The sequence below is a fragment of the Felis catus genome, chromosome D1 (assembly GCF_018350175.1).
Source record: "Felis catus isolate Fca126 chromosome D1, F.catus_Fca126_mat1.0, whole genome shotgun sequence".
NCBI lineage: Eukaryota > Metazoa > Chordata > Mammalia > Carnivora > Felidae > Felis > Felis catus.
The window spans coordinates 19,920,557-19,934,841 of NC_058377.1; the positions used below are offsets into that span (position 1 = coordinate 19,920,557).

Sequence of the window (14,285 nt, forward strand, 5' to 3'; positions counted from 1 at the left end):
TTTCTAGTTAACTCCAGAAGCAGAAATGATGTAAGGAGGCTCCTGATAAGACGGATCTTCTCTCTCCCCCAACTAAAGTTAGCCTTGAGGAGGTACAGCCACAGGAGATGCTCCTTCAGTGACCTGGCTGACCCGATGGCAGGTCGCAGAGGGGACTCGGGCCACAAGGAGTGACCTTTCATCGCCCTTTCTGCCCGGTTCTTCTCAGTTCTAAGTCGCTCATAAGAAAGTATTTTTTATCTATTTTTTTAACGTTTATTTTTGAGAGAGAAAGCGTGAGCAGGAGAGGGGGAGAGAGAGAGAGAGAGAGAGAGGAAGACAGAGGCTTTGAAGCAGGCTCTGCGCTGTCAGCACAGAGCCCGGTGCGGGGCTCGAACTCCCAAACCGCGAGATCATGACCCGAGCGGAAGTCCGCCGCTCGACCGAGCCACCCGGGTGGCCCCTGAGGAAATCTTTTCCTGCCACCCTGATTAGGGCATCTCGCCTGGTTCTGAGTGTCTCTCAATACTTGTCAGTTGGTGAAGCCCCACTGTGTCCTTTGAATTATGGGTGGGGGCTGGCCGGTCCTTCCGGGCTTACGCACAGGACTGCTGTGTCTGGGAAAGTGCCAGCACCCGGCCCTGGTCCTTGAGAAGATGTCCTGGGTATCAGGCTCAGCTTCCTCCCTACGCAATCTCTCAGCACAAAGCATCTGACTGTTGTCTTAATGGAAGTGACAGCACCAGACTGTCTCAAAGTGAGCCCGGTCCTTTGATTACAGTGACAGTTGAGAAGAAGGTTGGCATTCTCCTTGCCAACCGAGCTGGAGAGAGAGAGAGAGAGGAGGGACTCTGCCAGTGTCTTCACAGCTGTAATAAAGAAATTAAGGGACGTGTACAAGCAGGACGTCAAGCCGATTCTGTCTATCCAGACACTTCAGGCCCCGAAGCTTTGATGAATCAGACAGCGAAACCAAATTTTCTTTAACTGGGATGTTTGCAAAGGAGAACAGCCTGTCTCTCCGACTGTGAATGGCACTAGATTTTCTTGGTCTACAGTTGCTTAATTTTTCCAGTTGGTCTCTCAGGCTGCACATCACACTTGCTGATGCAGCTTTGTTAGATGACAGCTTCCCGCCACCCCCCCATCCCCCACCCCCACCCCCCCTCCGCGCCCAGATCTGCTGAATCACAATCTGTGACAAGTCGGGCCCAGCCGTGTATTTTTTTCAAAGCTCTCCTGGCGATTCTGATATGCACTAGGGCTGAAAGGCCACTTTTGCAGGGTGTGAGGCTTCTGAAGCCTTTGTCAGTAGGAGGAGTCTATTTACAGTCAAAAAAAAAAAAAAGAGACTGGAAGGGGATCCTAAAATTCTTAAGAGCCTTAAAAAAAAAAAAAAAAAACTGTTTTCCTAACAGCCAGTTAGCTTTGTTATAAAAAGGGCTTTTCCAAAATGAAATTCGAAGAATACTGCTGTGTTAAAATGAAATATTCCCGAACAGAGTAGGTCAACAGGTACAGACCAGGACTCGGGTTTGAGCAGATTGAAACATACGGCTACCCTGGCTGCAAAGAAGCGAGAAATCTCAAAGGCAAATGCTCGCCCTTGAACACCGCTCAGTGAGGCAGAAAGAGATGTTCACCGGGTTCGCCTTGCGACCGTAGTTGAATTGCAGTGTTTATTAGATAAAGCCTTTTGGAGGACTTACTAATCACAGTAACGCAAACATGGCATAATTTGCTGCCTCGCTGTCAGCGAGGCCTCTTTGGGGCTTCTGTAGCTACGGTGTAAAATCCAGAAATGAGAGCTCTTGGCCCACGGCTCCATACGTCTGGCGAGAACGGCTTCCTCCGAAAGAATTCTGTGTTTAATCATCGTGCTGGAGGTGTTACTGAGTTGGGGAGGGGGTGGGGCCACCGAAGAAGGTGGAAGAGAGGATGATGGCCATCGGGTTTCCTCCATCAGTGAAGAGCCACAGGCACACTGGTGGAGACGGTACAAATCCTCCCTCTCGTTTGTCAGTTCGGATGGAAATCGCCATGGAGAAGATTAAAGGCAACAGGAATTGTTTTCTTCTTTGGAGCCAGAAAAATAGCTGGAAACAATGGCCCAAAATTGGAAACTCATTATTCTTTAACATGCCTTCGGCGCCAGCCGCGGCGGTGGCATCCTGATTGGCACGAACTCAGGGCCCCATCCCTACCCAGAGAGACGAACACATCTGTTCCAAGTACAGAAATCCATCTTCCCCTAGTTTAGCCACTGCAAGACCTAAGTAGAGAACAAGCTGTTCCCCTCCCGAAAGGGGGTGTCGCCTCCTCGGCTTTCCCACCCGTCGCCCTGGGCGTGTTTCCCGCGAATTCCCACGCTCCCCCTTGAGCCCAAGGGTGACGTGCTAATGACTCCTGGCCCAAACAGTTAATGGCGTCCTCATCTTCCCCTACAGTTCTCACTCCATCCTGAACACGGCGTCTTCTAACGCCCTCTCATTTGGCGATGGTGTGGTGGACAGACGGCAGTATGAGGACCAGGGCCTGGGGGAGACGGCTCCCCTGACTATCATCTGCCAGCCCACGCAGGTAAGGCTGACCATTGGGGCCGCATCCTCGACTCTACTTCAGGATTCACTGAGCACGTCTTTGCGGAGTGTGAGGGCTTGCACTTGGTGCCCCCAAGGGTCCTAGGTCTCTTGGGGGCGACGACGCACAATTTTATGAAAGACACACAGAATTTAAGGCCAGGGAGAGTCGGGTGGGTGGTACTGATCGCACCTACCGGCATCTGGGTCTAGGCTGGCAGAGGAAGAGGTTCTACAGAGGGAAGGACATGTTACCTGTAAAGTCGTAATAGTTCTGTTTCATAGGCCGTCGTGAGATTAAAAAGAAAATAAGGCCCTCGGCACAGTGCCTGGCACCTGTATGTATGTCTGAGTGCTCAACAGATGCCAGAAATGTTGCAAAATGGAGAATGTGGGGGTGGGGATCGTTTGGAACAAGAGAGGCAAAGGCAAGTGGAGGATCAAGAGACTAGATCACATTGGCAGGAGCCCAGGGCCTGAATTAGGGACGAGCAGGAGAAGAAACAGGAAAGATCATGCCATTATCCCACCTATTAACCCTGTCGGGGCAACTAATGGGCAGCACGTGTAAAGTACCAGCCCACATGAAGGTGACCACACGAAGCAAACGGGGAATAGCTGACCATCAGAAGGAAGGAATATAGAAACATGTGGAAGGATCCACCCAGCACTTCCAGAACCCAAGGTCATTTGGACACGCCTTTGACTAGACTGGCCTATTTCGTCACCGCTGACCTCCCTGAACCACTTCCGGGAACACCAACGCGCGTGTAGCCAGACAAGAGAGCCAAAAGTACGATTAGAATAGCCAGAGAAGAACCTCGTTGCTGGAGGAGACCGTCCATTCGGTCTACCCACCATGTGTTAGAGGGGAGGCAGGCACTGTTGTGATTAACAGTCCTCGCCCTCTGAAGTTGATGAAGTATCCCTGTAGAGGGGGGCTAGATGACTAGAGGCATGTACTGGCTGGAGGTACCTCTGAGCGGTAGCCCGAGTGGTCTGCCCATTCCCCTACCGGCCAAATGCTAGTCCCACACCGGCAACCGCAACGGTGAGGCAATTTTCACAGCCCTTCTGATTTTGCAGAACGCGTGCCATTCATCTCATCTGAGCCTCAGACTAACTTGTGAGGTCTGTAGGAGGCGTCTTCCTGCCCCCACTGTGTTACAGACCTGCCAACGTTAATCCAAGATCGTTGCGGGGCCCTTGTCCTAGAGCTCAGTTCTGCTCATCTGACACCTGGCTCCAGGACGTGTCCGTTTTCTTCTGTGCTTCCCCCCACTCCCCTACTAATGGCCTTTCTTGCTCTGCAGCCCCTGAGGGTCAATAGCCAGCCTGGCCCTCAGAAGAGATGCCTCTTTGTGTGTCGGCACGGTGAGAGGATGGATGTTGTGTTTGGGAAGTACTGGCTATCCCAGTGCTTTGATGCCAAAGGTGAGTGCTGCGTTGGCCTGCTTAGCGCCGGCGTACCTTTTATGGCCTCTAGGGGGCACAGTCAAGCTACATTTATCTAGCCGGGAGTCCTTCCTGGTTCCCGTGCTATATAGGAAATGCCTAGAATGTGTTACAATCTAAGTCCTTCCCGATTGTCTTGAGTGTTAGCGAAGAGGTAAGTGTTCTTGTCCCCTATTCCATAAACTGGGACACCAGGGACCAAAGAAACCAATGTCTCGCCCGTGGTCATTTGGCGGAGGCAGAGACAGGTGTCCTGATCCTGTGGCCAGAATTCCCTCCATTAAATCACCCTGGCTCATTTTGGTTCCCTTTGAGTGACATGTCCAAGAGAAGGAGGCCGGCGTAGCACAGAAGTCTCCTGCCTTACAGTGTATGGTTGTTACTTTCACACAGACGTGGCAAGAGGTAGTTTTCTGTCAGTAGAACGGAGGGGTGGATTCCAAGACTCTACCACAGAAAAAGCGTCAGCCTCAATAGTTTCTAGAAAGTTCAGTTCGGTGTCTTTGGCCAAACAAGGAATGGAAGTGGAGGGCTGTCGGGATCAGCAACAGAAGTCCTGAGGAAAACAGAAAGTCGTCTTTTGTCGGATTTTTTTTTCTTTGCTTTCCAGGCCGCTACATACGCACCAACCTGAACATGCCTCATAGCTTACCTCAGCGGAGTGGTGGTTTCCGGGACTATGAGAAAGACGCTCCGATCACCGTGTTTGGATGTATGCAAGCAAGACTGGTGGGTGAGTGTCCTGGGGTGATTGCACAGCCTCTCTTGGCTGCTCCTTCCAAAGACTGGTTCCAGTGGGCAGGCCAGGACACTTCCCAGGGCTTCCTCCAACTTTCCTACAAGTAGTGTATTTCTCCAATTCCGAAGGGATTTATTACATAACCATTAAGTTCAGGACACTGTGCTGGGGCGCTAGGCCGGTTTACCAAAGTGAAGCAGGTGTGACCCCTTGAGGGCTGTGTGGCCCAGGGATGGGGCAAGGTCAGCGTCTACTGCGCAGGGGAGGAGAATCCTGGAGTGGCTGGATGTAGACAGGCCAACTGATCCTTTGAAGACGGTCCATTCTTTGCAGGTCTGTTCCATACCTGCCAGGCAGAGACAGCAGCCTTGTCCTGTTCAATCATTTAACATATTCACTGATCACTTGGGGCGAGGTCCTTTGCTAGGTGCTGGGGACGCAAGCAGAGTCCCCGCCCTCAGGGGAACAAACTTGTACGGTCTGGTATCGTCAGGAATAGAACTGTGTACAGAGTAATATGGGAGCATTAAAACACACACACACACACACACACACACAAAGAGAAGGGAAGTCAGCTGGGTAGAGAAAGAGCAGGAAGGTGGGAAGTGTGTTCCCAAGAGGGGAGAAAAATGAAGTCATAGATGTGAGAAATAATATCAAAAGTACTTAGGAAAAAGCTCTCATTTTCTAGAACATGGCTTGTGAGCCACACAGGAGAGAAGGTTGGTGACGCGGATAAAGACAAGTTTACGGAAGACCTTGCCCCCCATATTAAGGCATCTAGACTTTATCCAGTAGAGAAAAGAAGCGTGTTCTGTGAGGAAGTGTGGAAGCAGCAGGTGTTGGGATCTACCTCTGTTCTCTAATAAGACTATGACAGGTTGAGATCTTGTTCGGCACGGGACAAGTGTGAAACAAGACCTAACGGTCACAATAGAAACCATCTCGCTTACATCACAAGTGGCAAATCAGAGCACGGTCAGGTTTCGGGGTCTCTCCTAGATGGGTAAGTTGCTGCTCGTTAACACCAGAGAGAAGGAGAGAAAAAGACGAGGCGGGGGGTCTTGCCACTGGGGCTCTTTCATGGGAACACAGATGAGGGGATGGGCCAGAAACGAGGCTGATACTGCCGGCTCTGTGTGAGCCCCCGCTGAAAAAGGGGTTCGCAGGCTCTGCCCGCCACCCCCTCCCCCACGGAGGTCCAGCTGAGGCTGAGTGAATCCAGCAAACGGTCTGCCTTCCTTTGCAGGTGAAGCCTTATTAGAGAGCAACACCATTATCGACCACGTCTACTGCTCCCCATCTCTGCGTTGTGTTCAGACTGCGTACAACATCTTGAAAGGTTAGACTCGACAAAGGTCGACTAACTCCACCCTTCTGCCTCTAGGCAGCCCTACACCCAAATTACCCTGGACTCCTGGGACATGAGCCAATTGAGAGCTTCACATTGGGAATTTTTAGGGGTGCCTGGGTGGCTCAGTCGGTTAAGCATCTGACTTCGGCTCAGGCCATGATCTCCCAGTTTGTGGGTTCGAGCCCTGTGCTGACAGCTCAGAGCCCGCTTCGGATTCGGTGCCTCTCGCTCTCTGCCTCTCTCTCACTTGTACTTTTCCTCTCAAAGAAAAGAAAAACTTAAAAATTTTTGGAAGTTTTAGCCAGGATTCCTATGGAAGAGGTCTTTGCAAAGAGTCCCCAAATCATACTCTGGTGGCCTAAATAAGATGAAAGGATAAACAATTTTTCTCTTGAAAATGCAAAGCCCTCTTGGATGAACGGTAGCCTTGTAGAATATTGTTGTCTAGCAATAATTTGGAGCCTACAGAGTGATCCCTTTTTTGCAGTGAAAACAGTTCTCGTTTATAGTAGCAACGATGCTCCTAAGTGTCTACAAATCTTAATCATCCTTGTTTCTTTAGTTAATTGGATGACTTTAAAAGTACCATTGCTATAAAGATACACAACTTTCACCCGAAAATCTGGGGATGCTTGAGTTACAGGGATCTCCATTCTCATTTCACGGGAAGGAAGAGTAGTAGAAACAGAGGGGAACTACTCACTTAGACCAAAAAAACAAAAGAGCCAGAAATAGCCAAGCCAATGAAGAATTTACACTATCTTTGAGACTTCCTTAAGTAAACCAGAATGCATGTGTGTATTAAAATACCGTATGTACTAAATTTGCACAGAAAAACTGGGCAAAAGGCAATACAAAGAATGTTGAAAAGGGACCAGTCCCACTCTGTGGGTAATTACCCTTTGAAAAAACACAAGACTTGTGCACTGGCACTTGCAAATATTCAACATCGGATTTTCTGGTAGAGAAAATGAGTAATTTATATGATATTCAAATACAGTGTAAGCTATTGTAGAGTAGTGGATGCTAAGAGACTTTCTGAAATTTTGTTTGTTGTTGAGAGAGAGTCTGGGAGAGAGAAGGAGAGAATCTTAAGCAGGCTAGTCACAGGGCTCGATCCCACAACCCTGGAGTCATGACCTGAGCCAAAATCAAGAGTCGGATGCTCAGGGGCGCCTGGGTGGCGCAGTCGGTTAAGCGTCCGACTTCAGCCAGGTCACGATCTCACGGTCCGTGAGTTCGAGCCCCGCATCAGGCTCTGGGCTGATGGCTCGGAGCCTGGAGCCTGCTTCCGATTCTGTGTCTCCCTCTGTCCCAAAAATAAATAAAAAACGTTTGAAAAAAAAAATTAAAAAAAAAAAAAGAGTCGGATGCTCAAGCCATGAGCCACCCAGGCACCCCTTAAGTTCCTTAAGTAAGGCAATCTTGGGACTTACCTTAGAAAAAGGAATTGTAGTCACAGAAGTGTATACATTATATGGGGGAAGGACTTGTCTTCTTTTCCTTAAGTCAGAGACCACTTAAAGCCAGCATACATCCTGTTGGTGTGGCCAGAGTATTAAACTCGAATGTCTCTCACACATGGAAATTAAAAACCCTTGTCCAAACCCACATGCTTTCCACCTTCTTATAGCCGTGTAGAGCAACGGGTAAAAGAGAACAGATTTACCTGAAGTTTTATAACAACTTGGCCTCTGATTTACGTCTCCACTGAGAACACAGTGGTATTGCCTTCATCTTCATTTCATTGTACCTCTAAGGTTTACAACAAGAAAATCACTTGAAGATCCGTGTAGAGCCTGGCTTATTTGAGTGGACAAAATGGGTTGCTGGGAACACCTTACCTGCGTGGATACCTCCATCAGAGTTAGCTGCAGCCAACCTGAGTGTTGATACAACCTACAGGTAACCCTCCGCGCTGCTACTTCCCAGAGTCGATGCGGAAGCACTTTTCTACGCCAGGCTAACCACGAAGAGGAAGGACTAGATGTAGCCTGTGGGCAGTTGTCCATATTGGTGGAAGTCAAGTTCTGATTTTGAAAAACCACAACTGGAGAAAGCCAGCATCCCTTTATATTTAAGGTTATACATATAACATATATATATATGTTGTTCATATCATATATATGTGTATATATATATATATACCATATACACATATATATACATATATATGTATATGTATATATGTATATATATGTATATATGTATATATGTATATATGTATATATATGTGTTTAAGGTTATACATATAACCTTGTGTGTATATATATATATGTACACACATATGTATGTATATGTATATGTATATATATGTATGTATATATACATATACACATATGTATATATATGTATATACATGTATATATGTATATATGTATGTATGTATATATATGAATATGTATATATGTATGTATAGATACGTATGTATATATATGTATATATATGTATATATGTGTTTAAGGTTATACATATATGTATATATATGTATTTAAGGTTATACATATAACATATATATATGTTGTTCATATCATATATATGTATCTATATATATATACACCATATACACATATATATACGTATATATGTATATGTATATATGTATATATATGTGTATATATATGGATACATATATATGGTGTATATATACATATATATCATATATATCCATATATATCATATATATGTATATATACACATATATACATATGATATATAATATATACATATATATTACATATGTTACATTTATATTCTATTCTATTCTATTATAATAATATAATATATATATATAGTTCCCTTATATTTAGGAAAGCCCCACACATTGGACTTTCCTGACTTTATTATATCTCTTTCAGGGAATAATAAAACCACTTTGCACTCCAGGATTATGCACCGGCTAGTGATGATGTGGTTCCAGAAGCTTGTTGGGTGATAAGGGAAATCACAAGGTCTTGCCTTGGATTGTCCTCTTTCAAAGTATTTCTAATTGTCTTTATCTTCATTTATTATTGCTGGAACCCCAGAGTGTAGGCAAGCCACTCTAATCTATAAGAGAGTCCCAGCAGCTTGCCTAAAGTCGTATGTTTAAGTGGCCACACCTAACAATGATGACAACAACTAACCTCTATTGATCATTTTCTGCATGTCAGGAACTGTATAACCTGCTTTAGCATCTTCCCCATTCCTAGTTCGTTGCTTCTTGCCATTAGACCAGTCTGTGCGGGGAGTAAAAAGAAGTGTTTGCAGATTGATCACAAACGAATAATCCACACGTAAACAATTAACTGTCAAAACGCCACTCAGGCATTTTGTAAAATGTCCCTGAGAAAGGGATATTCACGACCATCGTGGTGGGGAATTAAGTTCATGTTTTGTAAGGCAGAATGGGAAGCAAGTGACCAACTGAAGCAGAAATGTCCTCCTTGTGGTGTCCCTTGACATTTCATTTCAAATACCTACCCCAACCACAAATGAAGCAATGTGAACTTCTGGCCAAGATAGGAGAAAATGCCTTTTTTCCATATTCATTTTCCTCTTCTGTAAATGAAACTTCAGGTTACCCCCTAAATTAATTAATAAGTGCTACTTGCTTAACGGAATTAGCATTCCTCAAAAATACAGTTAGATCCATCAGATCCCCTACTAATAGGCAGTTGACCCTTAAACAACACAGGGGGTGGGGGAGCTGACCCCCACACAGTCAAATCCACGTAGAGCTTTTGATCTCCCCAAAACTCAACTACTCACACCGTACTGTTGACTGGAAGCCTTACTGGTAACGTAAATAGTTAATTAACACATATTTTGTATGTTCTAAGGAAGACAAAAGACAATGTTAAGAAAATCAAAGAAAATAAAGGGACAGTACTGTATTTATAAAAAAAAAAAAAAAATTCCATGTGTATGAGTGAACGCATGCAGTTCAAACCTGTACTGCTCAAGGCTGAACTGTACTTCACAGTTTGTCCTGTCTACCCTGTGGCAACTGTTTTTCTGTCCTTTGGGGGAAATGCAATAAATTGTTGTCCAACAGCCCTCATCCCTCCGGGCTGGAAAGAGGGTGAGTGATTGCCAACATTGGTGAAATGATTTTCCTCACTCACCACGCAGCACCTCCCAGGCCATCCTGGGGCAAGTCTATGTCTTGGGTTTCCCCTTAAATGCATCCTGCAGTTCCTCCCAAGCTGATTTTACAGAGTTTCCAGAATCACCCTGCCTGAGCCTTGCAATGCACACGCAGACCCACACACCATCTTGGGGGCCAGGACGTGGTCCTTATTCCAGGTTTTCTTTTCCCCTACAGAAAATCAGAATTCCATCCGATCATTTTTGTATATGAGGGGGAGAGAAAGAGATGAAGCCTCTAACTCTGTAAAAGTCAACAGTAAAGCACGTGAGAGGCATGGCCTCTAAATTCCCTCTGAAATTAACCATGCCAAGTGAGCAGGCCTTTTAAAGCACGTAGTGATGCCTAAATGATTGAATAAATGTGGTGGGCAGAGGGGCGAGGATGGATAGGGTATTATCAGTCAAGAAGGCACCAGTGAAAGAGAAAGAGCCCCGTCACTCTGGAACAGGAAGGAGGTGGGACAGAAACAGGTTAAGGAAAACCAGCCTGGTGACTAACATCCAAGCATCATCCACAGGCACCAAGACTGAGCCTGGGGGCTGGGTGTAAAAAGCAGCCCCAGTCTTAGGAAGCTGGGCCAGAAGGACCAAGGCAGGAAAAATAAAATATACACCAGTTGGGTAGGGCTTCAGAACAGGGCTCTGACTAGGTGTGGATGGGGCATGAGTCTGGAGTGTTAGAGGGGCAACGAATCATACCTTGGTGTGGGGCTCAAGGCAGAAGTCCACCCTACAGCCTAGATCAAAGTGTGGAACAGAGTGCGTACTGGGAAGAATACTATTCCAGGAAGGCTACCCGAGTACCCGGTTCCCTGGGTTCCAGGTCTAGCTGGTGGTTGGAGGCCTACCTGACTCTGAGTGGAGTCCATGAGTCCTGCGGTTGTGGCTGGAGGCATGGCGTGTGCTTGTAGACAGGGGTGAGGAAGCGTGGACTCTGTCCTACCCCCATCAGAACTAGTTCAAACGTGGTAAGCCTTTCATGGGTTCAACTTCAAGGCAAGAACAGACAAAGGCGGAAGTGAGCCAGGAGGAACTCGATCCCAGCATCTACCTGCTCTTTACTTCCACAAATCTCCCACATTACAATGTGATCTCACCATGGAAAGGACTTCCTAGACCACACGAAGTGGCCTTTTGTCACTGTCTGGAGCTCCCGGGAGACCATGGAACTAGATGAGAGGTGATGATGGAAGAAAGAGCTTGCTCAGAACAATGAGGTGCGTCCCTAAAAGTGGTGATTCATGTCTCCCCCTATCCCCAGGGTATGGTGAGACACAGAAGGTTGTTTCCTAGGAGAAGTATGCCTGCTGAGGGAATGTGACTTCGATGCGGGCAGGTTTCCTTCAAATGGAATAGCATCCTTCCTCTCTGGACAGTAAACCCAAGTGCACGGAAGGGCAACCTTCGCGGGGTGGGGGAAGGGAGGCACTTTCAGAAGCCATCCAAAATGGAGGATAAGTTTACCAGTATTCATCTCAGACCCAGGTTCAAATCCAGGCCCTAAGAGTTGCTAACGATGTTAAGTATAGGCAACTCATCTCTAAACCTTCTGAGCCTGTCTTGTCAACCATGAATGGGATTTGCCAAAGGGTCGCTGGGAGGGCTATACTCAATGAATGCAAGTAAGGCACTTTGTACAGAGCCTGACACATGGGAGTATTATAGTAAACCTTTGCAGTGGTAGCAGTAATGTATTCTGATCAAGATGCCACGCAAATTCACTTTGATAACTCACTACCACCTCCATCAACCCTCCACTAAACACCAACAGTGAAAGACCAAATAAGACAGAAAATATGACACAGTTGTACTCGAAAACAAGATACACATCTCCTAGGCTAGCAACCCTAAGTAGTAAACGGAGAGGGGAGCGGCAGAAGTGGCCGAGATTGAAGACATGCAGGGTCACCAAGATGGGAGGGCCCTGCATTGATCATCCCCTTATATGGCTTCGTACAACGCGTCATAATTACCATTTACATCGACAGCCCCGGCTCACCCCGACCACACACTGAGGGCTCCTCAAGCACAGAAACTCGGTTCCTCTTTGTCTCTGTGTTCCCTGAGCTTTTCCCAGTTCCAGGTGGACGGTCTGTGTTCAAAATAAGAAAGAAAAGACTGGTGAAGATTTTATAAGCTCACAGGCCCAATGGACCTAAGAGCTGCTGGCAAAACCTATCCTTTCAACTCCCCAGTTCATTTTACAAGGCCAGCATTGCCAAGTGGGATTTATCCCTCAGATGCTAGGATGGTCCAACATACAAAACTCAATATAAGATACACTACATAAAATGAAAGGTAAAATCGTATGTTCACCTCAGGAAGAAAAATCATTGAACAAAATATACCATCCCTTCATAATAAAAATGCTCAACAAATTGGGTGTAGAAGGAATACACCTCCACATAATAAAGGCCATATACAACCCGCCTGCGGCTAACCTCAAACTCAATGGTGAAAGACTGAAAGCTGTTCCTCTAACGTCAGGAACAAGGCCAATTCTTACCACTCACATTCAACAAAGTACTGAAAAAGCCTATCCAAAGCAATCAGGTAAGAAAAAGAAATAAAAGGCATCCAAACTGGAAACACAGAAGTAAAAATGTCTTTGTTTGCAGATCATATGATTTTATATATAGAAAATCCTAAAGACTATCATATGGCTGTCAGAGCTAGTCAACAAACTCAGTAAAGTTGCAGGATACAAAATCAATGTACAGAAATCATTTGTGTTTCTATGCACTAACAACAACACACCTAAAGGAGAAATAAAGCAATCCCATTCACAATAGCATCAAACACAATAAAAGACTTAGAAATCAATTCAACGAAAGAGGTGAAAGATCTGTATACCAAAATCTGCAAGACTAATGAAAGAAACCGAGGACACAAATAGAAAGATATCCCATATTCATGGATGAGAAGAATTAATAATATTAAAATGTCCATTCTACCCTAAGCCATCTGTAGATTAAATGCAATCCCTATCAAAATCCCAACGGTGTTTTCCACAGAAATCGAAAAAACAATCCTAAAATTTGTATGAGACCACAAAAGATCGTAAATAGCCAAAGTAAACCCAACAAAAAACAACAAAGCTGGAAGCATCACACTTGCTGACTTCAAATTATACTACAAAGCTATAGTAATCCAAACAGTATGATACTGGCATGAAAATAGACACAGACCAATGGAACAGAATTGATAGCCTAGAAATAAACCCTCTAATACGTTCAACTAACATTTGATAAAGGACGCGAGAATACTCAGTGAGGAAAGGATAGTCTCTCCGATAAATGGTGTTGGGAAAATAGTATAACAGCCTGCAGATACAGCAGTCACAAAAATTAACTCAAAATGGATTAAAGACTTAAAACGTAACGACTGAAACCATAAAACCTCCAGAAGGAAACGTAGGGAAAAAGCTCCTTGACATTGCTCTTGGCAACAATTTTTTGCATGGGACACGAAAAGCACAAGTAACAGTCGCCAAAATTTGTAAGTGAGACTACATCAAACTAAGAAGCTCCTGCAAAGCAAAAGAATTTAAAAAATGAAAAAGCAACCTACACAATAGGAGAGCATATGTACAAATCCTACCTCTGATAAGGGGTTAATACCTAAAACATATGAAGAACTGGTACCAAAAAAAATCTGATTAAAAATGGGCAGAACTTCACCAATATTTTTCCAAAAATGACATACAAATGGCTAACAAGTACATGAACAGATGCTCGATATCACGTGGTCAGGGAAATGCAATTTTTATTATGAAACTTATTGTCAAATTGGTTTCCATACAACACCCAGTGCTCATCCCAACAGGTGCCCTCAATACCCATCACCCACCCACCCCTCCCTCCCACCCCCCATAAACCCTCAGTTTGTTCTCAGTTTTTAGGAGTCTCTTATGTTTTGGCTCTCTCCCTCTCTAACCATTTTTTTTCCTCCCCTCCCCCATGGTCTTCTGTTAAGTTTCTCAAGATCCACATAGGAGTGAAAACATACGGAATCTGTCCTTCTCTGTATGACTTATTTCACTTAGCAT

At 45.4% G+C, this 14,285-nt stretch overlaps 1 protein-coding gene and 2 long non-coding RNA genes across 6 annotated transcripts in view; 1 reads left to right on the forward strand and 2 right to left on the reverse strand.

Moving 5' to 3' along the window:
- Nucleotides 1–14,285, forward strand: part of UBASH3B (ubiquitin associated and SH3 domain containing B) — a 141,083-nt gene that overhangs the window by 116,799 nt on the left and 9,999 nt on the right. For 3 of the 4 annotated variants that reach the window (XM_045038432.1, XM_045038433.1, XM_003992450.6), the window contains exons 7-11: nt 2,427–2,559; nt 3,872–3,992; nt 4,624–4,746; nt 6,002–6,094; nt 7,867–8,011. In XM_045038432.1, the coding sequence (XP_044894367.1) occupies nt 2,427–2,559; nt 3,872–3,992; nt 4,624–4,746; nt 6,002–6,094; nt 7,867–8,011 (615 nt within the window). Of the gene's footprint in view, nt 1–2,426; nt 2,560–3,871; nt 3,993–4,623; nt 4,747–6,001; nt 6,095–7,866; nt 8,012–8,964; nt 11,091–14,285 lie in introns of those variants that run through there. The other variant, XM_045038435.1, reaches the window with a different exon arrangement.
- Nucleotides 1,627–7,249, reverse strand: LOC123380377. The gene is made up of 2 exons (XR_006586062.1): nt 4,666–7,249; nt 1,627–4,569 (listed from the first exon to the last, which is right to left on the reverse strand). It is a non-coding gene; the product is annotated as an uncharacterized LOC123380377 (long non-coding RNA).
- LOC109491857 lies at nt 7,968–11,474 on the reverse strand. The gene is made up of 4 exons (XR_006586061.1): nt 11,335–11,474; nt 11,086–11,226; nt 9,232–9,324; nt 7,968–8,100 (listed from the first exon to the last, which is right to left on the reverse strand). It is a non-coding gene; the product is annotated as an uncharacterized LOC109491857 (long non-coding RNA).